The sequence below is a fragment of the Pipistrellus hanaki genome, assembly GCF_964339955.1.
Source record: "Pipistrellus hanaki genome assembly, chromosome: 18".
In the NCBI taxonomy this organism is placed as follows: domain Eukaryota; kingdom Metazoa; phylum Chordata; class Mammalia; order Chiroptera; family Vespertilionidae; genus Pipistrellus; species Pipistrellus hanaki.
The window spans coordinates 7,293,609-7,320,275 of record NC_140520.1 but is presented as its reverse complement, the minus strand read 5'-3'; the positions used below and the strand labels follow the sequence as shown (position 1 = coordinate 7,320,275).

Sequence of the window (26,667 nt, the reverse complement as noted above, 5' to 3'; positions counted from 1 at the left end):
GGGGCGTGCTGGCGGGTGACTAAGGAGGGCGCTTCCTGTGAGCCCTGAAAAGACCCGTTTTTAAAAACCGTCCTTCCCTACCTGATCCTGTCCGGAGGGCAGACCGATGTGCTTGGGGCGGGGGGGGGTGGGGGGGGGTGGGGGGTGTGGGGGGGTGTAAAAATGCTGATAATTAGGTAAAGCACAAGTGTATTCAGTTTGTTTCTTTCTTTTTTTTTTTTTTTTTTTTTTTTTTTTTAATATATTTTATTGATTTTGTACAGAGAGGAAGGGAGAGAGATAGAGAGTTAGAAACATCGATGAGAGAGAGTCATCGATCAGTTGCCTCTTGCACACCCCCTACTGGGGATATGCCCGCAACCAAGGTACATGCCCTTGACTGGAATCGAACCCGGGTCCCTTCAGTCCCCAAGCCAACGCTCTATCCATTGAGCTAAACCGGTCCCGGCCAGTTTGTTTCTTAAATGCAAAAACATCTATGTTATTCCACCATCATAGTCTCTGAAACGGGGCACCCTGAATAGAAAAAGAAGTATTTTATTCTCATTCATATCCACGTAGATTCCTTACCTCCAAGGAGATCCTTGTGTGTGCTAGACCCTCTAGGCTTGTATAAAATACAGATGGCCAGAGTGGCCAGAGTGGCTCAGTGGTTGAGCACCGACCTATGAACCAGGAGGTCACAGTTCGATTCCTAGTTAGGGCAGATACCCAGGTTGTGGGCTCAATCCCAGTGGAGGGCGTGCAGGAGGCAGCTGATCCATGATTCTCTCATCATTGATGTTTCTCTCTTTCTCTCCCTCTCCCTTCCTCTCTGAAATCAAATAAAAATGTATTTTAAAAATTTAAATAAAAACAGATTGGTTCCTCTAATTGACTGTCATTTAAACTGATGGTCAAATAGCGCCTGTTACAACGTGTAGGTGTCCGACCTGCGCTAGGTACTCGGCAGCCCCATGGGCTGGCAGGCTCTGTGTCTGCCAGGGTTTTCCCTCCTCGCTGGATGCACGGCCCTGAGACCAGACCAAACTCCCCTCGCTCCTCTCCCTGAGCTCCCCAGCTCGGTGCTGTGAGTGGGCTTGGATGCAGCGGCTTGCTGCCCAGCAACCCAGCCAGTGAGGCGAGCGGGCAGGTCTGAGGCCCGCAGGAAGGGAGAGTGAAGTCAAGCCGGTGCAGAGAGAGCCACCAATGGCGAGCCACCACGAAGCTAGGCCCGCTGGGGCCTTGTCGGCTGTGGGAAGAATCTGGGGTTTCCTTTGCGGGAAGTGGTTGGAGGGTTTTGAGCAGGTGAAGCACTTGATTTGACATGTGTTTTTAAATGTTCCCTTTGGCAGCTGTGAGGCCCTAAAGGGCGAGAGTGGAGGTTCAGGTCTCAGTAACCCAGGCTGGGGAAGAGAGGGCTGGAAAGACAGCAGGTTGAGACGTAGCACTAACCAACCTGAACGGAGACCCACCACATCCAGACTCAGTGCAAAGCCCTTTATATGTGAACATGACTTCTACACACGAGCCTATGAGGTCAACACTGTTGTCATCTCCGTTTGGCGTACAGTGAGCGCTTGCCCAGATTGCTCTGGAATAAGTGGTGAGCATGAGGCAGGGTGCAGACCAGGCCCCCGGACCCCCTGCCCAGCCGGCTTTACCTCTGCACTGCACAAACACTGGGGTGCATTTGAAGGCGTGGCTGTCAGACCCCGATGTATCTGATGCTGCGTGTGAAGGGAGCCAGGAAGGCTCCTGGGGCTTTGGTGTAAACCATCCTGAGGCGTGCATTGGGATGGAGAAGACGGGGCAGCGAGAGGGGGCGGATGTTCTGCTTAGAGCGCGGATGTTCAGGAGCCCGCAGAGATGGTGAGGTGCGCAGGCGCTCTGAGCCCTTCGAGGCCCGACAAAGGCCGGTTCTGTTGAGCGGGAGGAAGCACCAGCACACCGTCAGGGGGCGCTCTCCGCACCGTCCGTCCTTCTCTCAGAGCCAGCCCTGTGCCGTTTGTCTGTTAACAGCAGAATCTCCGAGTCAGCCAGGCAGGCAGCGAGCAGACGCTTTTAACAAGAAACTCAGAAGTCTCCGAGCTCAGCCAGGCCCCTCATGTGCGACCTCTGACCTCCTAGGTTTCTAGGGCGCCGTCCTCCCGCGGCAGAGCTGAAGCTGACTTTGACTTCCACCCCAGTGCACCACCTCCTCCGCCGCCGTCTGTCGGTCCCTGAACCTGGCCGGTAAAACACACAGAATTGCTCAGACTTACAAAATCCTGCCCTCTTGTCCCCACCGGCAGACTTTGGTATTTGACTTATCACTCCACCTAAGCCCAGGCCTCCAGTGGCGGGGTCCTTCTTGCATTATCACACTCTGCCTGCCCCAACCTGTGCCTAGCCCGGCATCCACCGAGCGCCTCATGCAAGACGCCGGGCCGCCAAGGCCGGTGACACAGGTGTATCAGCATCTGCACTCGGATGTGTCAGTTTAAAAAAAAAAAAAATTGCCGTCCACCGTGGTGGCTCAGTGGTTGAACATTGACCCCATGAACCAGGAGGTCATCGGTTCAATTCCCGGTCACAGCACATGCCTGTGTTGCGTTCTCAGGGCGTGTAGGAGGCAGCCGATCAATGATTTTCTCTCACCATTGCTGTTTCTGTCTCTCCCTCCCTCTCCCTTCTTCTCTGACATATATGTTTTATATATTGAAATGTATATATTGAAATATATGTATTTTAAATTGCCCACAGGAAGCTTAGCACCTAAAGGAGGTACTACTGAACCAAAGCAGATTTCCCGTAAGTGCCAGCTGAGTTACCCCATGCCACTGCTGCAGGAATTGGATTATGAAGGGAAATGTCACGGAGAAGACGGTGCTTGATTTCTGGCAACTGAAGAGCAGAGACGGGGAGGGGGGAGACTGCAGGCATGGGAACCCCCATGAGCAAACGTGTTGGGAATGGAGAGCAATGTTGGGAGACCAGCTCAGGATTATTTCGAGAAACAGTGAAAATGAATACACCCAGGGAGGTGATTTATTGATTCTCTTCCTTGCCAAGGGAAGTTGAGAAAGTACTGCGTGGGCAGCAAGGAGTTACGGAAAGTGGCTGGACAGAAGAGGATGTCATCAGTGCTTCTGGGAGGAAACTGCCCCCCGCCACCACGTCCCGCTGCAGGAGCTGGTGACTCACAGTCTGAGGCCCCCTCAGCGCTCTCCGTTGTCCCCCCAACAGGCCTTCCGGGATGTGGGTCAGAGGGAGGACCAGCTCGGGGGCCGGCTCTCCCTGCAGCCAGGGCCCCATTCCATCCGCTCCGGTCCCCTTTCGGCCTCTGCTTTGAGTTCTCCATCGTCCCATTTTCTTCTTCTCTCTTTTTTTTTTTTTTTTTTTTTTTAATATATTTTATTGATTTTGTACAGAGAGGAAGGGAGAGAGATAGAGAGCTAGAAACATCGATGAGAGAGAGTCATCGATCAGTTGCCTCTTGCACACCCCCTACTGGGGATATGCCCGCAACCAAGGTACATGCCCTTGACCGGAATCGAACCCGGGTCCCTTCAGTCCCCAAGCCGACGCTCTATCCATTGAGCTAAACCGGTCCCGGCCCATTTTCTTCTTGACGTGACTTTTCTGAGCATGCGTGGGGACTGTGCTGAGCGGCCTTCAGCTCATTTGCTGTTTGTTCTTACTGCCTTTTAAGAGGGCATTTCTGGTGACAAAGAATTCAGCTCCCTTGGTCCTTATGTCCCTCAACTCTGTGGCTACAGTGCGTACTGCTGATCTCTCTCTCTCTCTCAATTCGCTTCTTCCTTGGAACAAAAGCCATGACCAGGACCCCGGTTCTCCTCTTGTTTCTCTTGGGGACCTTCCAGTGTCCCAGCATCCTCAGAGCAACCTCCTCATGTCTCCGTGTCATCTTTGTCCTCTCCACCCCGCCCCTCCATGCCCTGGCACCTGGGCTGTGGTCCTGTGACCTGCACTCAGCCCAGGTGGCTCCAGCTCCAGGTGGCGGGAGGAATCACCCTGGCGGTCCTCACCGTTGGGCGGTGGCAGCGGCGCATCCATACAGCTCCTGGGGCCCGGCCTGGGCCACGTCTCCCGCCATCGGTTTCTGAACCCGGGCGGCCAGGCTGCCCTTTGAAGAGCCGCTCATTATCTTCAAGCCAATTCCTCTCATGTTTCATGGAGTCGGTTAGATTTCGTTTCTTTCACAAACAGCCTTCATCCACATCAGGTTTTTTCTTTTTTTATTTAATGACTTTTGAAAATGATTGACAGTAGCCTAGGGGCCTCGTTACCATTTTGATTCATTAATTGAGTTTTGAAAAATAAATGTCAGTGAGGGTGTATTTATTAGTCCAAACTCTTTTTTCTTTTTCTTTTCTTTCTATTAATTCAGGCTCTTAACCGGATGGATAGCTGGTGCCGTACAGTAGTGAGAGGTTGCTTACTGGCCTCGCCTTTTCATCATCAAGGAATGTATGATTGGTTTGGTTATGGAGTTCATTTTCTAATTCACATTACCAAGTATGGACTTAACTCTTCAACAACCAAAATGCAAAATGTTTGGTGGATTGGAATGCTTTAACCTTTAAAAAAAAAAAAAAAAATATATATATATATATATTTTATATATATATATATATATTTTATATATATATATATATATATATATATATATATATATATATATATATATATATATAAAATTGATTTTAGAGAGGAAGGGAGAAGGAGAGAGAGTGAGAAAAACATCAGTGACGAGAGAGAATCACTGATGCCCCACACTGTGGAGCAAGCCTGCAATGTGGGCATGTGTCCTGACCGGGAATGGAACCGTGACCCGGTTCATAGGTCAATGCTGAACCACGGAGCCCTGCTGGCGGGCTGGGATGCTTTAACCTTTGACCACCAGATAAACAGACCTGTGTGAACTAGTTCTGCCATATTTGCCACAAGTTGTTGATGTTTTCCATTCAACAGGCTCCAGTTTCATGGCGCATCTCGGGCAGCGACACATGGGAGCAACCACCGTGTTTGTGTTCAGCCCCGTCGGTGAGTAAATTTTACCATAACGAACGCTCCCTGAACGCCTGCCACGGGCTGGCCTCTGCCTGAGGCGCTGGGCGCACAGGACTGAGGCCCTGGCTCCTCGTCCTTGCCCCAGTGGCAGACACCGTGCATGCCTTTGGGTTAACGACACGGTCCCTGCCTCTACAGGCTCCGTCCCGTGGGGCCGCAGACCCCGCTGTGGCACACCCTGGATGCCAGTGCCCAAAATAGCGCCTGATGGCAGAGGGTGTGGAGAGGGTCCTGGCAGGTCTCAGAGGCGTTGGAGAGCTCTTATCACGGCGTCAGGGTCACACTGTCCCGTCCGGTGACACCTCCTGGCTCTCTGGGAATCGTCACGCAGGCCTCTCCTTCCTGGCCCCCAGGCGAGTCTGTGACACTGGGTTTGAACTCCTGTGAACAGGCCCGCTGGCTCTCAGCAGCCTGCTGCTCAGCGTCCAACAGCCAGAGCCCCAATGAGGGCTTCTTGGCGCCGAGCCAGTCCTCAGTCCTCTGCACGTTCCTCGCAGATCAGCCCCAGTGACGAGAAGTGACTGCCCCGGGCCCAAACCCAATGTCCCCGGGACAGGCGCATCCTTGGGGCACATGGCCGTGTTTGTGAAGCAGCAGCATTGCTGGGCTGGCTCTGAAGTGTCAAGGAGGGCAATGGCCAGAAAAGGGGGTAACCCGTGTCCCCCACACTGCTCCACCCGGGAGAGCATGAGGAAACGTGGGTGTAGGCATGTCTCAAATGCTTCTGGCGTGAGAACCCACCAGGAAAATGCTGGAACCCGGCTTGACCGGAACTGTGTGATGGAGGCGGTGGTGTGTTTCTAAATATAGATCCGAGCCCCATGCCGTCCCAGGAAAATCCCTCTCTAAGCCTCCGTCTCTGTACCTGTCAAATGGTGGAGACCAACACCCGCCTGAAGGCTGCCATCTGGGTACCAGTAGCAGGTTAATAGCAATGAATGGGAGAGCTTGTCGATTAGAACTATTCGTGAAACGTATGTTGTTAGGCCTCATATCAACTCCATGAGGAGGGTATTTTACCTCTAATAAGGAGTGAACAGAGACTCGGATTAATTACCCGATATCCCAGATAGTGAGAGAGAGCCTGGATTCAGACTGGCCAGTGGCCTCCGTGGCCAAGCTCCTACCCACACCCTCTCTATTGCTTCCCCGACCTCCAGTGTCCCTCTGTTGGCCTCACCAGGGCAGGACAGTGGTCACTTCTACTTGTTCCCCAGCTGACTGGAAACTCCCCATGGTAGACATGCTACAAAGGCCTCCGCAGAGACCCTCCATGAGGGAGCTCAGCTTGGAGCAATCTTAGATTTGACCCATTAACCAAAGCAGATTGGAAAAGGCACTGGCTTGGGGGCCTGGAAATTTGTATTTAAATCCCGAATCGAGGATTTAAATACAAATGTAAATGTAAATGTAATCAGACCCTAATCTCTCTGAGCCTGCTCTGAGTTAATGGAAGTGGCTAGTTATTCTGCGGGCCTTCCCAGGATGCATTTCTGCCTTCCCTGCTCTTCTCTGTGCCCCAAGGATTTACAGTGTCCTCCTCACAGCCTGGCCAGGATCCCTGGCCACGGGGCGTCTGGTTGGCCCAGAGCAGTAGCCGAGAATGTGGGGAGAAGGAGGCAGGAGATCGTCTGCCTTCCCTCACTGCGTGGACGCCACATCTATGGCAGCAGCTGGCTGAGCATAGTTTCTACCCCTTATCCCTCAGGTTCTTGGGCAAGTAACCTTCTTGCTCTTGCCCACTTCTGGCCACCCCAGCACCCTCTGTCCCTTTGCCTGCCCACAGCCTCTGTGAGTAGCCCTTTCGCCCAAGTCTCCCCTTCGAACCCTTGCAGTAAACTCTGTGTCTTACTTGGAACCTGATGGGGACAGTGTGCAAAGGAGTCTGAAAAACTATAGAGCACAGTCTATAAAAATACATTACCACCTTCGTGTTGTTTATGACTCTTTGGCCATGTTTTCACCATCAGTGCCAACACCTGAAGTTTCCAAAACTTTCCTGGTTGTATCTAACTATGACGCCAACCCAGAAATTAAAAAAAATCAGAAGCCGGGGTCAAGGTCATGTTGAGTAAGCGCCCCCGGATCAGTGTGCTTCCTGTTTGTGAATTAGGAAATGGTCAGAAAGCTGGACAGTTCTCAGAATGGAGGGATTTCCACTCGGGATTGACGCCTCTTCAAGGAAGGGGCGCCTAGATGTGGAGTGAGCAGATCTTGTTTCTGTGCAGGTGAACCTACGTACATGGTGTTTTTTAGTGAGGAGACATACAGCTAGTACAGTGGCTCATTTTATTTCTGCTCTGAGTAGCTCATTGTGAGGTAGGAGTTTATACCATCATACTATTTATTTGAACATTAGCGGTTTTACATAAAAAGGTTAGCCTACTCATAATTCCTTCTTTTAACTAATGTTTTTAAAGCAAGAATACAATTTTTCTCAACGCTTTGAGAAAAGTTGCGCTAATTACATATATATTTCAACTGCGCTTTTGTGCCCGCAGGACTGAGTTTCTGCGCACCTGCTAGGGAAAACCGAAATAAATTCTCCCTTTTGCCATTTTCCACAAATATATTTTCAAAGGTGGAATGATTTTTAAGATTACACTCTCCAATCTGTTTATGTGGGTGGGTATCTTAGGGTTCTTTGGTCACAAGCAACAGAGATGAGCAGTGGCGGGAACGCTGGGATCCAGTTCTCTGGCTCTGCCGTCCAAAAGTCTTGGCTACACATGTCTCCTGACCCTGAGTCACCCTGCTCCACATTCAGATCCCAGGAGAATCAGCCCGGCCTGGCTCGGGTCCCAGGCACGGCTTGGCCAAGGGAGGGGGTCACTCGATTGGCATTCCTGGTGTGTGGGGTGGAGAGGAAGCGTGGGTGCTGGGCCCGGGAGGAGGGAGCAGAGGCTAGGCCAGCGGGAAGGACAGACTCCACCACCAACGTCTTGGGAGCCTTTACGACACAGGAAGGTGTTGGATAGGCTGCGTTTCCTTCTTTAAAGTCATTTTTGCAATTGGGACATGAAGGTTGATGGAGCTCGGGTTGAAAGTAGGCTGCCGAGGTGACAAATTCTTGCAGAACCACCGTTTGCTGCCCCAGCTGGCCTGAGGGGTGGCGTGCTGGGAACTGCTTCCCAGACTCCATCCTCCCTGACAGGGGACCCCGAGAGGGGAAGGAGCAGCCATGTGCCCTTGTCCCCTGCAAGCCAGGTGACACTGGCCACAGCAACAACTGGTGCCCTTTCTCCATCCTCCACTTAGAGGCAGGAAAAAAACAACACCTCACGAAGGAAGTCTTTATAGAACAGCTATTAACCTGAGGGTACACGGCCCATGCACACGCCTGCTCTTTCTGACCCACCTGTTGTCCGTGAAGTTCTTGGGCGGATGGGAAACACCTGCCTGAGGCCCGGGCTTGTCTGGCTGTGTCCTCTCACCTCCTGCTCCACACCGGCACCTGCCAGCTGCCTGGGGAAGGAATGGAGCAACCACATGCTGCCGTCAGTAGCAGAGGTGACTACCGGACACTTTCTTTGGCAGAAAACTTCTGTGAAAAGTGAGGAGTTTTGGCTCTGAGTATGCAGACCTTTGAAACTTTTGAAAGGAAATAAAGTTGAAACATTTCCTCTGTTTTAGATTTAGATTTATTAGTTTTAACTATTTCTAACATACTATATAATTTACTTATTTATTATATTTCTCATCTACCTTCCCTTGCTAGAAAGTAGATTGCAAAAGGGCAGAGATCTTTGCCTGATATTTAAACTGCTGGGTTTCTAGTATGTTCCCCTTCAATGTTTTGACTAGATGATTACTGTACACTGAGTGGCCAGATTATTATGATTTCTGAACGCATGATAATCTGGCCACTCAGTGTATATTCTATATAATAAAAGGCTAATATGCAAATTGGCCCCTCCACCAGGAGTTCGACCCACAGGCAGGCTGGCCAACTGCCCATGTCCCCTCCCCCTGGCCAGGCTGGCCGGACCTCACCCATGCACAAATTCATGAACTGGGCCTAATATATATATATATCACACACACACACACACACACACCACACACACACACTGAGTGGCCAGATTATTATGCGTTCAGAGATCATAATAATCTGGCCACTCAGTGTATAATTTACTTATTATTATTCTGCACTGAGGGTTAGTTAGATCTCTCCCTTACAAGGCTATCACCCCCACAAGAGCAGGAATTCATGTGCCTTGAATTGGACCTGGAACATTTTTTATTTTAAGTAAATACTTGATGACTAGATAAATGAATATATAAAATTTTAATAAAAGCCAATCCATCTCTATACCCAATTATAGAAACATATTTAGAGGTTATTTACAATGCTGCTAAACTTTAGCTTTATCATAATATTTCCTTATTAAAGAGTTGCTTTTTTAAAATTAAGACAAACATGCATGTAACATCTTATAAGTTTAAGGTATTTAAGCGTTAGTTTGATACATTTATATATTGCAACACAATTACCACTGTAATGTTAGCTAACACCTCTCTTACATCACATTTCTTTTTCTGGGGTGAGAACATTTAAGATCTAATCTCTTAGCCACTTTGACGTTTATAATACAGTATCATTGTCTATAATCACTAATCTGTGCTTTAGATCCCAGGACTTGTTCAGCCTCAGGTTGCAAGTTGGTACCTTAAACAATATCTCCCCAACCCCAACAACCCCCCCCTCCCCCACCTGCCTGTCCACCCCAACACTATTCCACTGCCTGTGTCTTTAAAGAAGAATCGATATCCTGGGGCCATGTTCTTGGCTCTTTGCAGAGTCCCCCCCAAGACTTGAGCCCCCCCGGAACCTCTCCCCACCTCCTGTTCCCAGAACAAGTCCAAGAGTGGGTGTTGGCCGAGCCACTGCCTTCTCAAGTTCGCCTTTCAGAAGGTGACTTACAATATTTAGTACAATCGTAAAGGTTGCCTCTGCAGCTGCACTGTAATGTAATCCTTAAGTTTAATCCTTGTTAGAACTCGGAGTCCGAGGTGCCCGCATTCCGAAGATCAGTTAACTTGTGGAGAGTTATACACCCGCGTGTCCGAGGAAAACCCAGGAGGCATTGCAGAGTAGGTGAGGTTGGAACAAAGAGAACCCTTCACCAGAGGTGCTCTTTATAGAATGGGAAAAGGTGGTGGGTGGGCAATTCCCGAACTGTTTTCTCGAAGCCCCAGGGGTCCAGTGACAGCGTTATTATAATTGGGAGTTCTTTTCTTCTCTGCACAGTATCTGTTCCAGACAAAAAGAAAGGAATCTCATCTGATGTTTTGTTATTGCTATCATCAGTTTGCAAGCAAGAAAGCCAAAATAAAATGTGTCTTCATGGTACCTAATTATCAGCCAAACACGTAAAAGTGACTTGTTTCCATGTAAATTCTATTCTTGGGAATGAATTCTCGTATTGGGAAGGCTGACGGATACCTTGTTCCAGTGTGTATGTGATTGTGTAGGTTTCGGGGGAAGTTGCCATCGCCCACTTGCTCAGCTAGTGCTTGACACCCCGCCCTGTGCAGGCTTTGTGCCCGGGAGACCACAATAGGTCTCTGGTTGAGATAGGGATACTCATCTTGCGCAAAGAAACAGTATGATTTAATATGTGAGAGAGAAACAGAGGAGGGGAGGCAGAGAATGAGAACGAATATGAATACAGGTGAAGTGCAAGGAAACCTGGGGCTTGACCAGTCCGGAGGGCCAGGGAGCGCTTCCTGGAGAAGCAGAGCAGAGGAGGAGGAGCCTGGCGCAGGGAGGGCGGTCAGGAGGGGCCGAGTTGTCAAGGTTATTCCTCACAACAGATCTTGAAGGCCTTGAGGTGTACAAGGGCAGGGAACAACTGGTGAAGAAAAGGAAGTTCCTTTGATGAGAATGAAAAGTGAGGAGGGAAAAGACAGAAATAGAGAGGTTGCCCGAGGGTCTTGTTGACCTTGTTCAATATTTTGGACTTCATTCCAAGGACGAGAAGAAGCTTTTGAAGGATTTTTAAAAAACACAAGTTACTTTTCTTTTTTTCTTTCTTTTTTTTTTCTTTTTTCTTTTTACAGAGAGGAGGAGAGAGAGGGATAGAGAGTTAGAAACATCTATGAGAGAGAAACATTGATCTGCTGCCTCTGCTCAACCACTACTGGGGATGTGCCAGCAATCAAGGTGCCCTTGACCGGAATCAAACCTGGGACCTCTCAGTCTGCAGGCCGATGCTCTATCCACTGAGCCAAACCTGTTTCGGCACAAGTTACGTTTTTAAAAAACTCCTTCAGGCAGTTCCGTTGACTAGAGCATCGTCCTGATATATCAAGGTTGTGGGTTCAATCTCTGGTCAGGGCACACACAGGAATCAACTAATGAGTGCATCAATAAATGAAGCAACAAATTGATGTCTCTCTCTCTAATCAATAAATTAAAAAAGTAAATTTAAAAATCTAAGGAAAAAATAATACGAATCCTTCACAAGCTCAAACAAAACAAAAACCTCCAGTTGAAAGCAAAAACAAAAACCTCCAGCTGGAGGACCGTCATTACCCCACGTCAGACGTACTGTAGAGCTGTAGTAACCAACACCGTGCGGTGCTGAAAAAAGAAGAGACAAATAGGTCAGTGGAGCAGGAGAGAGCCGGAAATAGGCCATGTGAACAGTCAACGACCTCTGACAAAGGAGCAAAGGCAGCACATGGAGCCAAGACAGTCTCCTGGGCAGGTGGTGCTGGAACAACTGGACAACCACATGCCAGGGGATGAGTCTGGAGACAGGCCTTGCGCCCTGCACAACACTGACCTCCAAATGTGTCACAGACCGCAGGGTCAACATAAAACTCTTCTACCCCGAGAAGGTGACACGGAGAAAAGCAAGGTGGCCTTGGGTATGGCGATGACTTTTTAGATACAACACCACAGGCATGATCTGTGCGAGAAAACATTGATGAGCTGGACTTCATTAAAATTCAAAACTTCTTGCCCGGCTGGCATGGCTCAGTGGTTAAGTGTCAACCTGTGAATCAGGAAGTCACGGTTTTTTTTGTTTTTTTTTTGTTTTTTTTTGTTTTTTTTTTACCCGCCCCCCCCCCCCCAGGAAGTCACGGTTTGATTCTGGTCAGGGCACATGCCTGAGTTGCTGGCTTGATCCCCTATGTGGTGTGTGCAGGAGGTAGCTGATCAATGATTCTCTCACCATTGATGTCTCTCCCTCTCTCTCTCTCTCTCTCTCTCTCTCTCTCTCTCTCTCTCTCTTCCTTTCCATTCCTGTCTGAAATCAGTAGCAAGCCACAGGATATGCAAAAGACATAGCTGATAAAGGACTGTTATCCAAAATATACAAAGAGCTCTTAAGATTCAACAATAAGAAAACGAACAACTCGATTAAAAAATGCTGGAAATCCTGAACAGAGACCTCATCAAAGACCTATAAATGGCAAGTAGGCATATGAAAAAATATTCAACATCATATACCGTTAGGAAGTTACAGATTGAACAGCAATGAGATGCCTATTGGAGTGACCAAAATCCAAAACACCGATACCACCAAGTGCTGGTGAGGACGTGGAAAAACAGGCACTCTCATTCATTGCTGTGGGGATGTGAGTGGTGCTTTGCCGTTTGGCAGTTTCTTAAGAGACTAAATACACGCTTCCCCTGTGGGGGAGGGGCTGGCTGGGGGCTCCCTGGCCAGACGGCCCTGTGGGGGCGGGGATGTCTGGCGTTCAGCTGCAGGTTGCATAGCTCCTTTTGTTTGTTTCTATTTTGTGGCCATAGACGTCTCTCTCTCTCTGATGTTTCTCGGTTTCTCAAAAGCGGCCTTTCCTTATGTGGACTTTTTTACCTGTTCATTTGCATAACCGAAGAAGTAGCCCAACTTGACGGTTTTTCAAGAATCAAAGAAAAATCTGACTCAAATATGTATCGCGTGTCAAATTTCCCAGAAAAACTGCTTGCAGGTTTGAGATGAGTCTCTCCAGCAGCTTTCCCTCTCTACAGAGGCGCCGTGGCTTCGAGGTCACGGTCACACATCTGGGGCTCAGGGGCCGGGCCCTCCGTCCAGGGCCGGGCCGGGGACACGCTCAGAGCCGGTGCCCAGGAGCACACGCTCCCAGGGCCACGAGCCAGGCCGATGCCGTCGCTGGGCCGGATGGGACGCGTCTGCTCCTTCCTCTGTCGCCCTCCTGGACTGTGCTGAGGGGGCCAGGGGTGGTGTATCCTCAGCTTCAGCACATGTGCAGCCCCGGATGTTTGTGTGCTGAACTAATGTACACAGGAGCCCTCCTTAACGTCACAGAATGGCAAGCCTGGAAGGAGAGATGTGTGGGGAGATGGGGAAGGCGGGGAGGAAGTCCTCTCTGAGGCAGCGGGTTTCCGGTCAGAGATTCTGCAGTGTTATCTGAAGTCGTGTCCGTGGTGATACCTGTCACCGAGCAGCCAGGTGGCAAGGAACCCCTTGGACAGATCTCTCTCTCCCTGAGCGGACTGAACCTCACACTTGGGTGGTCACTTCTCGGACATCTCTTCTCCTAAGGGCAGTGCATCGTTGGTGTTAGTGTTGTCCGAGGACGGCCATCAACACTTGCACGAAAACTCCAGGTCTGAGCATTTGAGGGTCAGGAGAGAGAAATAGCTCTAGCTTCCTGTGATGTTCATTCATTCGCTGGCAGACATCTTGGTGACGAGGGTCCTGGGACCCTAGGCCCCAGCAAAGCGCGGCTCCCTTGCGGAGTTTACGCTCATGTTGGGGACAACTATCCAGTGACAAGCAGGTCACGTGCTGGTGATGATGTGAGGGCTTGAGACGAGATAAAGCAGGTGTAGGGTCTTCAGGCGGGGACCGCTGGCCTCAGGGGAGCTGTCATGGGGTCTGAGGGAGAGGGCGGGAGGTGCCGGAGGAGGAGCACACGCTAGACAGGAAGCAGCAAGTTCAGAGGCCGGGGCGGCTCGCAGTTGCTTTCGAGTGCATGGAAGCAACAGGTTTCACTCGCTGTCCTTGTTACTTATTTTTTAAAATCTATTTTTATTATTGTTTTCAGAGAGGAAGGGAGAGAGAGAGAAACATCAATGGTGAAAGAGAATGAATCATTGATCAGCTGCCTCCTGCACGCCCCACACTGGGATGGAGCCCGCAATCCGGGCCTGTGCCCTGACCGGGAATCTAACTGAGACCTCCTGGTTCATAGGCTGATGCTCAAGCACTGAGCCACGCCAGGCGGGTGTACTGTCCTTGTTGTCACCTAAAATAGACCCTTCCTTCAAATAAGCAGGACCCCAGGTGACCTTCCAACCCCTCGGTGTCCCTCAGTTCAGATTCAGCGACAGACACGCTCTGGAGGTCGGGCAGTGTCGGCTGCGCTGTGGGGACAGACAAGTCCTGCCTCTGCTTGTCCCCTGGCCGCCGGTGACCCCTCCCCTCCGGCTGCAGGAGGGGGCGCTTTAACCAGTGCGAACAGGGGAGTGGGTGAGCGTGGGCATGGAAGGGGCAGCATTCCATGAAGAGGAAGTTAGGGGGCTGCGGAGTCGGAGAACACTGGGGGGCTCTGAGGAGATGTGTTGGGGTCCCCAAGCACGAGAGGAGCGTTTGGTTACTGGTCCCACGCTGGAGGGAAAGAGGCCACTGGGATAGGTGGTTTTGCAGGAAGCAGGACCAGGAAGGCAGTAATGGAGTGCTGAGACGGAAGGGTGAGTCCCCTGGGACTAAAAATGTACAGCGCAGTCAGGCACGTGTGTGATAGGGAAAGCCTGGAAGGAGGATGGACAAGAGGGAAGACCCAGATTACAGCATTTAAAGAGGCAGTGGGAAAAGCTGGGACTTTGGACTACTTAAGCTTTCTGTGCCTCAGCTTCTTCATCTGTAAAACGGGTTGTTTAATAAGACCTCACTTGTAGAATTGTTGAGCTAAATGTATTTCCAACACAGAATGCTTATTTAGTACAGTGCCTGACGCATTGCACAGGCTATATAATTACTTCCAATATATAAAAGGATAAAGATCATCTACAAAAGAGACGCCGGCTGAGAAAGGGCAGTGAGAGAGAGAGGGGGGCGGGCGGGACTCCAGGCGAGCAGAGTGGAGAGTGTTGACAACAGTGTCACGTGGTGCAGAAGGTTCCCTAAAGGGGGCTGGTGAGGAACCCCGACTCTGCTGGTGAGGGAGGTCATGCCAGGAGTGCAGTGTGGCAGAGGCCAGTCTGCCTTCGGTCAGAGGAATCGGCAGTGACCTCAGTTCAGAGATGGCAGGGCGCACACTCTCACTTCCCCCCTCCTCCCCTTCCCCCACATGCCACTGACGAGGTAGCGAAGGGTTTTGTTCTGTTTGCATAAACAAAGAAATAAAGAAAAAACGAGAGATGATAGCAAGGGAGATTTGGAAACTAAAAGCAGAGGGGTGAGACCTCATTGACTCAATTAATACGACTAAACACTGAAGGCGGGGCGGCCATGGGGGCGCCCAGAAGCACCTGGAAAGGCCCGGACTTGGATACTTCAGGCATCTCTAAGCTGGGGTGAAAGTCAAGACGAAAACAGAAAGTCTGCGATAGCAGCAGGCAGACTCATTCTCTCCCCTCATCCTGCCCCACCCCCATGACTTTCCCCAGCCCTGCCCGGCACAGTGACTGGTCTCCTCCACCTGCAGGCGACTTGGGGTGGCGGGGTGAACCCCACAGTCCAAACGGGAGGGTGAAGGGGAGATACGCATGCCCAGCTCCCTTCCCCCAGGAGCTGCAGCCATGTTGGCATCTGCTGAAGGAGAAGAGATTTTTTCCCTCTGGATACATGAGCATCCCAAACCCCGAACACTAAAGATACTCACAGGCGTGGTCCTTATAGACAGGATGGCTCGTAACAGCATGAAGCAACCGTGACGCTATCCTTCTATTATTTTGTTTTATTATTACTTTTTATAACCCGACCAAGGATCGAACCTGCAGCTTCGGCTCATCGGGACGATGCTCCAACCAATTGAGCTACCTGGCCAGGACACATCCTTTTAAACTCAATCTGAATGCAGCCCAAAGTGAACTTCCCCTTAGCCAGATTCCAAGAATGCCTACAGCAACTCCCAAACCGCTCCCACGAAGGGGGAACTGAAATAGCGGAGGCTTCCTGGTGGCAGGAAGCAGTCATCATACCAGTCATGGCCGGAAGGCCCTCCTTCCGATATCCGCCCCACTGCGTGCACCGGAGAGGGGGGCTCCGCCAGGCCTCAGGGGCAAGAGAGTCTGCGGGTTCCAAGACATCAGCATCCACGCCCATTGGCCTCTGACAATGGCAATGACATTTTAGAAAACAAGTGAGTGTTTAATTTGCCCATAAAAGTGTGCTAACAGAAAGGAAAACATTAACTGAAGAGTGGAAAGATAAAGTGGAGAAATCTTCAAAAAAATTAGTGTGGGGGGCGGGGAGCGATAAAGATGTAGATAATAGCTGAAACCAGTTTGGCTCAGTGGATAGAGTGTCGGCCTGCGGACTAAAAGGTCCCACGTTCGATTCCGGTCAAGGGCATGTACCTTAGTTGTGGGCACATCCCCAGAAGGGGGTGTGCAGGAGGCGGCTGATCGATGAGTCTCTCTTATCGATGTTTCTAACTCTCTATTCCTCTCCTTCTCTGTAAAAAAAAAAATCAATAAAATATATTTTTAAAAAAGATGTAGAAAATAAAAAGAAAAAGAAGGAAATTGAAAAATCAGCCCCGATGGTCCATCATCCACACAGCGGGAGTTCCAGACAGAGGACAGAAAACGAGAAGACGGGCTTCTGGAGGAAATCATTGCCCGCCACCTTGTGTCTAGGAGGAAGCTCGGAAAACCGAGGCGTCTACCAGTACAGTTCAGTCCTGCAGCACGGTGGGCATAGAAGCTTCTAGAAACGCCCCGAGGAGAAAGAAGTAGCCGAAGGTGAAGTTTTGGAGTAAGAACAGCTCTGGACTTTTCCTCAGCGGCACCAGAAATCAAGACAAAGTAGCGACGCCTTCGAAGTTCCCAAGGAAACTTACAACCTACAACTCTATACGCAGCCAAATTGTTAGTCAAGTGTAAACACGGAATTTTAAAAATATCAGACAGGCATAGATTTAGAAAGTTTATAACACAAGCAGGTTTTTAAAAGGATAAGTGAATGAATGCCTCTTTAACATGGCAGAAAACTCTGATCGATGACTCTCTCTCATCGATGTTTCTAGCTTTCTATCTCTCTCCCTTCCTCTCTGTACAAAATCAATAAAATATATTTAAAAAAAATAACATGGCAGAAAACCTATAATACTGTTTCAAACGCTCATTGAGAAAACAGAGGGTTCAGGGATTTGCTTGTCACCCCCAGAAGGAACGTGGGTAAGACTTCAAAGTGGCTGGGAGGCTCAGCGGACCAGAGTGCCTCCGAGGACAGAAGTTCTGCCTTGCAAGTTTTGCACTATTTTTTTTTTTTAAACCATGTGCCTGTATTAATTTGATTAAAAATAATTTAATTTGTAAGTCAAAAAGGCAGTGAGTGGGAGGATGGACGGTGGATAGAGGTGGCGGAGGGTGAAGAATTCCCTCTGTCCTGCGGAAGATTCTTTATACACACGCAGCTCTTCATTCCTCTCCACGGCAACGGGAGAGAAATGTCATTGTGCCGCCTGAGAGATGAGGAAACCAAGACTCAAGGCAGTTCCCAGAGGTTGCCCAGAGTCACGCCGCCAGAAACCGGCCATGCTCAGGCTGACCCCACGTCTGTCATCCCCCACCACAGAGTTTTGCATGTTGGCAACTAAGAGAAGAAAGAGAGATTCTCTTGGGACCTAGCATAAGGGAAGGCAGTGAGTTTTTGGCAGGAGAAACACACAGGTATTAACGTGAGTTGAAGATAGAGAGTCACCAGAGGCCAAAAATTGGAAATATGGGAGAGAGCAGGAATAACAGAGCTGAGTCTCAGGAAGGTGGGCACAGCGATATGGGGAGAGCTTGGCCAGGGCAGCAGACCCTGTGGAGGGTGGTGAGGGGGAAGCTGTCACTGAGCTGGAACTTCGGGAGGAGGGAATGGACGTGTGATGAGAACGGTTCTCCGGAAGCAGCAGGCTAGTGAGGCTATGCCTACAAGAGCAGGGGAGCCTCGGCTCTAACCTGGGATTGCAGGGAGTAGGGTTAGCAAACTTAGCAAATAAGAATACAGCTCTCTCGCCCGGCTGGTGTGGCTCAGTGGTTGAGTGTCCACCCAGGAACCCAGAGATCCCTGGTTTGATTCTAGGTCAGAGCCCAGGCCTGAGTTACAGGCTGGATCCCCCGTAGGGGGTGTGCAGGAGGCAGCTGATCAGTGATGTTTCACTCTCACTGATGTTTCTTTTTTCTTTTTTTAAAAAAATATATTTTATTGATTTTTCACAGAGAGGAAGAGAGAGGGATAGAGAGTTAGAAACATCGATGAGAGAGAATCATCGATCAGCTGCCTCTTGCACACCCCCTACTGGGGATGCGCCCGCAACCAAGGTACATGCCCTTGACTGGAATCGAACCCGGGACCTTTCAGTCCCCAGGCCGACGCTCTATCCACTTGAGCCAAACCGGTCCCGGCTCACTGATGTTTCTATCTCTCTGTCCTGCTCCCTTCCACGCTCTCTAAAAATCAGTAAAGGCAAAGACGTTAAAAAAAAATACCGCTCTTCTAGTTAAATATAAATAAACAAGTCATTGCTTTTTTTTTTTTTTTTTTTTTTTAGCATCTGTCCCAAACGGAGCATGGATTTTCTCTGGCGAGCCTCGCAGAGAGACACGGAAACATGCATAGAGAACAGCAACACTGCTTTGAAATCCGAGATTTGGAGTGGGGAAACCCCAGCGGGATTCGGCCATCCAGCTGTAACCGAGGTGCCATGGGGAGTCAGGTAGGAATACTGGGCGTGGCTTCCAGGCGGGGTGGATGGAGAGCTGGGCCAGCGGCCAGGAGGTGGTTGGGGATGGGATTCTTAGAGCCTCCCGAGAGTCCTGGGAAGAGGCATGTGTGGGAACCGGAGCGGGGAATTGGCAGGGAAGCCATTGCTGGAAATAGCCCTGCTTCCCCCCTCCTCCTGCCTGATGGTCATCTGTGTTTTCCATCCTGTCAGTGTGTATTAAGGGCGAGCGTCGCTAAGTAATCATGTGCGAGGTTGAAACGGGGGTGTGGTAGGGGGTCAGTATCAGTAACCTGGTCCTCTCCAGCGGAGCTCACAGGAAAAGACAGACTCCGAGCCCTCATACTCCCGCGGCTGTGAGGTTGCACGTTATGGTTAAGGACCTGTAGCCCCAGCTATGGTCGGTCACAGCCCACACTAACCAAGCTGCTTACCATGCCTGGACTCAGTTTCCTGGTTTGTAAAATTAGCACAAGAACAGCACCTTCAAGAGGAAACCCTGAGGTGAGCCAGGCACTTGGCTGGTGATGATGTAGTGATGTCGGTTCACCGGTTGTAACCGATGTGCCAGGTCTCTAGTGAGTGATGCTCACCGTGGGGGGAGTTGTGTGTGGTGAGGGGAGAGGGTCTATGGGGATCTCTGTACCCTCCACTCAATTTCTCTGTGAATGTGAAACTCTTAAAACAAAATGAAGTCTTAGCAATAAAAAAAAAAAAGTGGTAAAAAATAAAAATAACATTTGCAAAGCATTTCATCCAAAAGAAAATGATTCCTGGTGAAAAAAGGGACATCCATGAGTCTAGTTTTGTTTCAGGTTTTACATGCGAGATTTCTAGACTACAGAGTGGGGAACAGGGGTTCGCAGGCCTTCCCTGGCATATCTTGTTGTACATTTTGCGGACGTCCACAGTCCGGACATCGGTGTACGGTAAACTGAGGCAGGAGGTGCTGCCCTCGCAGTTCCTTCCCTGTCTGTGCCACCTGGGAGCCCTGGCTTGGGCAGCATTCAGGTCTGGGAGCCCAGCTCTGCCTCTCACCAGCTGAGCTGTAGGCTGAATGACACCTCCCTCGCTTCAATGACCAGCAGTGCACGCCTCCCAGAGCACAGTGTTAGATCAGCGAGCATGGCCCACAGAGGCTGGACGTGAAATGCACTTAAACCCTCCCCTTTGAAGAACTCATCCATGTGTGGGCGGGTGGAGTTTGACAAGTCCCCACGTTAGGTTGTGCTGGGTTGACTCAACTGATCTCCCCTTTCTTATGAAACCAGAGGCCCGGTGCACAAATTCGTGCATGGGTAGGATCCCTTGGGGTGGCCTGCAGGAATGGGGCCTCAGCTGGCACCGCAGGCTCATAGTCCCAGCTCATGCCCCCAACCCCACAGCCCCACCTGGCACCCTGCCATGGCCTGGTGCCACCCCTTCACCTGCTCCATCATCCCACCTGCAGGGCGATGGATGGGGGCTGGGCTCCCCACTCAGTTCCTCAACGCCTGGGAGCCAGGCAGCCCCTGCCTCCATCGCTGGGCAATGGTTGCAGTCTATGGGGCTATCCGTGGGGTGATCAGCACCTGCCCCTCACACCCACCTTGTCCTGCACCATCTGCTCACCTGCTCCACCATCCCGCCACAGGGCCCATCGGGCTGGTAGCGTCTCCACTGTCACCCGCTGCCAGCACCCACCATGTTCCGCGCCGCCCCCTGGTGGTCAGCGCATGTCATAGCCAGCGGTGGAACTCCCGGTGGAACAGTTTGCTTATTGAGCCTTTGTTAGATAGGACGGGATAAGTCCTCAACCCAATCAGAGGTATCTGAGAGTCGCTGCTCTGTTTCCACGTTGTGCGCACTCGTGGGTAGGCGGCGCACGGCTGAGGAGGGCTTTCAGACAGCTGTGAATTAACCGACACTTGGCTTCTTTTGCAAACTCATAAGATCCCAACAGCCAGGGGTCTGTTGTTTATTCACCAAGAAGCCTCCTTCTGAGTCATTCAGGTACAGGGCGTGTCTGATTGAAACTGCACCTCGGAGACCTTTTGCATTCGCATCTGCAGGGATGGGAAGAGGTGTGAGCCGGCGGCGCTGGGTGGGACTGGCTTTGCCCCGCGCTGGTCGCACAGCTGAGCTGACCCAGGCCACCTCTCAGTCTCAGGTTCGGAAGTAGCAGCTAAGAGCAAGGAAAGAGGGGGCGGAGTTGTGAGCATTGAGGTTTGGGGGCGCCTCCCAAGGAGAAGGGGAGAGAAGGGAGCCCGCCCCCAGCTGGGCGGCGGCAGGCCCTGCGGGGTTAGGGCTGGGCCAGGCCGGGCGGCTCTTCCCCTTGGAACTTCCTGAGCTGCCCAAGCGTCAGTCAACTCAGCGGGCCTCTCGCTGCTGGCCAGAATCTGGGGCACACTGCCTGCCTGGCCGCCCAGCTGAGGGAGGGGGACCCCCCGCCCCCACACACACACAAACAGCACCTCCACTTCACCCTGCGCCTCGGGAGAGCCGCTTTCTGCCCCTCAGACCACAAGTTTCGAGGCCGCGGGCCGGGGTGGGCGGCGTGGAGGTGGGGAGAAGGGGAGGACCGTCCGGCACCCCCCTCCCTGGCCTCTCGCAGCCCCATCCCCCGAGCGCTGGCTCCTGCTTCCCCCGCCCTCGCCGCAGCCCGGGGCGCCTGGCCACAAGCTCGGACCCCATCCCCACGGGCTGGCTGGCAGGAGTCCAGGGACGCCTGCGGCCCCTTGTGCCCCACCAGGGCTTTCGGGAGGGCGGTCTCCAAACGCCCTCGGCCGCCAGCTCGGGGAGGGGGCCTCTGCCGCCGGGAGGGGGCGGGCGATTTATACCGAGTCCAGGGGGCACCAGGCTCCGCCCCTCGTTTTTTCCTGGCGTCCGGGGGCGGGGTGGGAGGGGCCCTCTTAGCTTCTGCCCCAGATCGTTCCTGGACAGTGAGTCTTCGCCGCCCGCCCGCCCGCCCGCCGAGATCCGCGCCGGGGCCGGCCGCCCGGAGGGCGTGGGAGACCGTGCCGCTCCCCCCGCCCCTTCAGCCGGCGCTGGCGGCGCGGGGCCGGCCAATGGAGAATGCGGCTGCGGAGGGAGGGGACCCCGGCTCCGCAAGTTTCTTCCGCGCGGCGCTGTCAGGCTCCGGCGGCAGCAGCGAGATGACGGGTGCGCGGCGCGGCCCCGGAGCTCCCAGCTCGCCGCCGCGTCCCGCCTGAGTCCCGCCGGAGCCAGGTAGGCGCGGGCCGGGGCGCGGGGCGCGGGGCGCGGGGCGCGGGCGGGCGGCCGGGACGCGCTGTCAGACCCGAACGGAGCAGAACAAAAACTTTCCAAACTCCCGTCTCCGGGCCGAGGAGCCCAGCCCGCCGGCGGCGCGGGCGCTGGTGATGGATGGCGCCGGGAAAGGGGGTCAAGTTCCCGCTGTAGAGCCGGCCCGGGGGAGGGGGGGGCGCTGCGGGGGTCGCAGGCGCTTATGTTTGGGAATGCTAGAAACAAAGGGTATGGAGGGGGCGGGGGTGGAGTTAGGGCTTATACTTGCACTGCGGCGGGCGAGGAGAGTGCGGTAGAGCTGGAGGGGCCCCAGGACGGTGGGAGCCCCCTCCGTCGGTTCCTCTACTTTTATCCGGGTGTCCCGTTCCCTCGCAACTCTTAACTGACAAGTAGACTTCTGCCAGCCGGGGCCATGCCGCGTCCCCTCCACACTTTGCAGACCTCTGAGGAGGGAGGCAACCGGGAGCCGGGGAGGGGGGTCAGGAAAGCCGCCCGGTAGCTTCGCCCGGAGCTCGGCGCCCCTGGGGGAGCGGCTGCAGAGGTTTGCACGGGCTGGGCTGGGGCGGCATGCCTGGCTCCCAGGAGCGGGACTTCTCTCTGCTGGACTTCTCTCTGCCTATTCTGGCCACCGAGCTAACCGCACTTCTGCAACCGAAGGCCACGCACAACCTCTGGGGCTTATTGCGGTCTCACCGGCACCATGGGGGGTTCTTGCTTTGGGCTCCGGGGAAGAAGAAGAGGAAAGAAAGGGCAGGCGCCAGTTTTCCTGTTTATGCTGGGCCAGGGCAGGCGTGGCTGCCCCTCGGACCCTGGACACACCTGCTCTGCTCCCGAAGTTACACATGGAGCCCCCAAATGACTTGCACTGTCCCATGACTCCGGGGCGGCTCTGCTCTCAGGCCGGGTGGGCGGTGGGGGCAGAGGGGTGCATTTTCACCCTCGGTTGGGTTTCTGGGGAGCCCCAGCTTGTGAGCCCCCGCTGGGCGGTGACTGGAAGCCTGGCGGGGTGCGGGGTGCGCGGTGCGCGGTGCGGGGTGGGAGTCAGGGTGGCAGGCAGGGTGGGAATCAGAGCTGGGGCGACTTGCTTCCCCACTTTCTCATTTCCGTTGGAGTGAATGTGACCACGAGAAGCATTTTCATCTTGTTGAGTCGGAGTTTTCAGTTGGGGCCATTTTTTTTTTTTTGGTAATTGTTCTCTCTCCCTCTCTTTCTTCCCCTTCTTCCTTTCAAAATATTTATTTATTTTTTGCAAGGGGCGAGAGTTTGTTTTTTTTTTAAATCCCTCTCTCTTCACTCCCCCCAAGTTTCCTTTAAATAAATAAACAAAACGAGCAGGGCCTCGGCGAGAAGGAGTCGTGCCTGTGGCTTCCTCTGACTGTCTTTGTAACTCTTTAAGGCTGCGGTTCCCGAGGCCCCGTCCAGCCGGGAGACGCGCAGAGCCGGGACCTCTGACTTCCACGCTCCCCGCCTGCTCCTCGCCCTCCAGCGCCCTCTAGCGCCCGCCGGGGGATCGCCGCCGGCCAGGGCCAAGGCCACGGACGCCGCCGGGCGCGCCATGGGGTCCACCAGCAGCAGCAGCAGCCCCTCCGTGTCTGACTACTCCAACTACGACTTCATCATCCGGCATTACAACTACACGGGGAAGCTGAACCTGGGCCAGGACAAGGACAGCGGCCTCAAGGTGACGTCCGCCGTGTTCATCCTCATCTGCTGCTGCATCATCCTGGAGAACATCTTCGTCCTCCTGACCATCTGGAAAACCAAGAAGTTCCACCGGCCCATGTACTACTTCATCGGCAACCTGGCCCTCTCGGACCTGCTGGCCGGGGTGGCCTACATCATGAACCTGCTCTTCTCCGGGGCCAACACCTACAAGCTGACGCCGGCGCAGTGGTTCCTGCGCGAGGGCAGCATGTTCGTGGCACTGTCCGCCTCCGTCTTCAGCCTGCTGGCCATCGCCATCGAGCGCTACATCACCATGCTGAAGATGAAGCTGCACCACGAGAGCAGCAGCTCGCGCTCCTTCCTGCTCATCAGCGCCTGCTGGGTCATCTCGCTGGTGCTGGGCGGCCTGCCCATCATGGGCTGGAACTGCCTCCGCCACCTGTCCAGCTGCTCCACGGTGCTGCCGCTCTACCACAAGCACTATATCCTCTTCTGCACCACGGTCTTCACCGTGCTGCTGCTCTCCATCGTCATCCTCTACTGCCGCATCTACTCGCTGGTGCGCACGCGCAGCCGCCGCCTCACCTTCCGCAAGAACGCGTCCAAGGCCAGCCGCAGCTCCGAGAAGTCGCTGGCGCTGCTCAAGACGGTGATCATCGTGCTGAGCGTGTTCATCGCCTGCTGGGCGCCGCTCTTCATCCTGCTGCTGCTGGACGTGGGCTGCAAGGTGCGCACCTGCGACATCCTCTTCAAGGCCGAGTACTTCCTGGTGCTGGCGGTGCTCAACTCGGGCACCAACCCCATCATCTACACGCTCACCAACAAGGAGATGCGCCGCGCCTTCATCCGCATCATGTCCTGCTGCCGGTGCCCGAGCCCGGACACCCCGGGCAAGTTCAAGCGCCCCATCATCGCGGGCGTGGAGTTCAGCCGCAGCAAGTCCGACAACTCCTCTCACCCCCAGAAGGACGATGGGGACAACCCCGAGACCATCATGTCCTCTGGCAACGTCAATTCGTCTTCCTAAAGGCGGGGAAGCTGCCAGCCCCATGGGGAGTGTTCTTGGCATGGCCGCCCGCCGCCCCGTGTTTGGAAAAAAACATCTCCGTGCCTGGTGCCTCTGGACTGCTGCCAGGGAGGAGCTGCCGGAGCCGGAGCCGGAGCCGAGCCGGAGGGGGGGCGGGGTGAGCCAAGGGCCCGTGACGCAGGGTGGGGTCGGAGGGTACAGTGAGTCCTGTGAACAATGCGCCGGGAAGGACCGGGAAGGGTGGAGAGCGGTCCGCGGGCCTGGAGCCCACTTCCTCTCCCTGAGCTTTGATTGTGCACTGAGCCAGAGGTGAGCGCGGCCAAGCTCCCAGAGGGGTCACCCGTCCGGGCCCTTCTGGAAGATCGAGGTCCCCGGGGGAAGTGTTGCCTGCAGCTTTGAGGAGAAGATGTTTCTTCGCTAGAGTTTCCAGCCATGTGCGCACTTCTGCTTCTCTCTAGGGATGCTCCAGGCCCCACCCCTCCTTGCCTGGCACACCCCTCCGACTGGGTATCTAACGGCCCGGCATGCATCAGCGCTGGGGTGGCCCGGTCCGTTTCTCCAGCATCTGTAGCTGGTGGGCTTGTCCAGGAAGCAGACGGAGGAGCTGGAGACGGTTCGGACATGGGAGGCAGTTTCTTTTGCTGAGGCCAAAGTTTCCACGCAAGCTGGATCCGTTGTTTTTGGAATTTGGTTGTAGTCACTTTGATTTTTTTTTTTTTTTTTTTTTTTTTTTTTTTACATCTTTACAATGGAATGTGTGACAATATCCTGCCATTGTGCCTAAATCTGCCTGGGGAAGCCCAGCTTATCTAATGGTATCAGCCAGGCTCCTTCACGTCCAGGAGAGACAAAGGCCCCCACACAAGGAGAGCACCTACTGTTGGGGAGGGAACTCTGTCAACCAGGAGGGATTTCCTAACGAATCTGCTTAACAAACACGACATCGGTCTTTGGCACTTTTGTTGCTGTTCATTACGGAGCGTGTGTGAAGCATTTCCACCAGCGGTTACATCTTGTTGTGTTAAAAGTCCTCTTCATGATTTTTGAATGTATGGGTTTCAGCATTTTATTGGATTTTCCTAACCCGTGTTAACACCATTGAATGTGTATTTTCTTAAGAGAGTATCACCCTCTTGTACCCTTAAAGCATTACTTTAACTGGTAGGGAACCCAGATGTATCCAGTTCAGCTGTTTGTTTTTTTTAACTAGTTCATTGGTCATGTGTGTAAATGTTACAAAGAATAAAATGTATTGCTGTCTCTTTAGTATGGTTTTTCAGTGCAATTAAACCGAGAAATGTCTTTTTTTTTTAAAAAAAATAGTATTTAATAGTTTTCTGACTTTTGTGGATCATTTTGCACATAGCTTTATCAACTTTTAAACATTAATAAACTGATTTTTTTTAAAGATTCCTTTGTGAAGAGCATTTTAAAAATAATCGAAGACCTTCTATTGACTCTGTGCCTCTTTAGAAACAATCATGTCTGTTACTGTTTTAGAAACCGCTCTATCTTTTTCAGGAAGAGAAACTTCAATATGTTACCACCAAAGAGCAGTAAAGAATGAAATGAAAAAAAAAAAACAAAAAAACTGCCAGCCCCTAAATGCATACCACATGGCAAGGAAATGGCATTGTTTGAGTTGTAAATTGCATCCATGCCAAACTAAACTGAGTCCAATAGTTCTTTCCCAAAACATGGGCTTTAAAAGAAGTAACACAGAGCCGTGTGGTTGTAAATCTAAACTCAAATCATGAAACTCAATGGTCAGTTCAAACCCATCCACAAAAGCTTGGCTTCCTGCCAACACGCTGGGG

General features: G+C 52.4%; 1 protein-coding gene and 1 long non-coding RNA gene across 4 annotated transcripts in view; one reads left to right on the top strand and one right to left on the bottom strand.

The window, feature by feature from the left end:
- Positions 1-26,260, top strand: part of S1PR1 (sphingosine-1-phosphate receptor 1) — a 97,718-nt gene extending 71,458 nt beyond the window's left edge. The window contains exons 3-5 of one of the 2 annotated variants that reach the window (XM_084866086.1): positions 4,957-5,028; positions 18,745-18,909; positions 23,555-26,260. In XM_084866086.1, the coding sequence (XP_084722212.1) occupies positions 18,805-18,909; positions 23,555-24,850 (1,401 nt within the window). In that variant the 5' untranslated portion in view covers positions 4,957-5,028; positions 18,745-18,804 and the 3' untranslated portion in view covers positions 24,851-26,260. Of the gene's footprint in view, positions 1-4,956; positions 5,029-18,744; positions 18,910-21,837; positions 22,123-23,554 lie in introns of those variants that run through there. The other variant, XM_084866087.1, reaches the window with a different exon arrangement.
- LOC311612816 lies at positions 16,205-21,873 on the bottom strand. Of its 2 annotated transcripts, none has more exons than XR_014793356.1 (3): positions 21,735-21,873; positions 20,527-21,079; positions 16,205-16,310 (listed from the first exon to the last, which is right to left on the bottom strand). It is a non-coding gene; the product is annotated as an uncharacterized lncRNA (long non-coding RNA). The 2 variants fall into 2 exon arrangements; XR_014793357.1 differs by lacking the exon at positions 21,735-21,873 and adding an exon at positions 21,369-21,692.
- Positions 26,261-26,667: the final 407 nt, after the last annotated feature.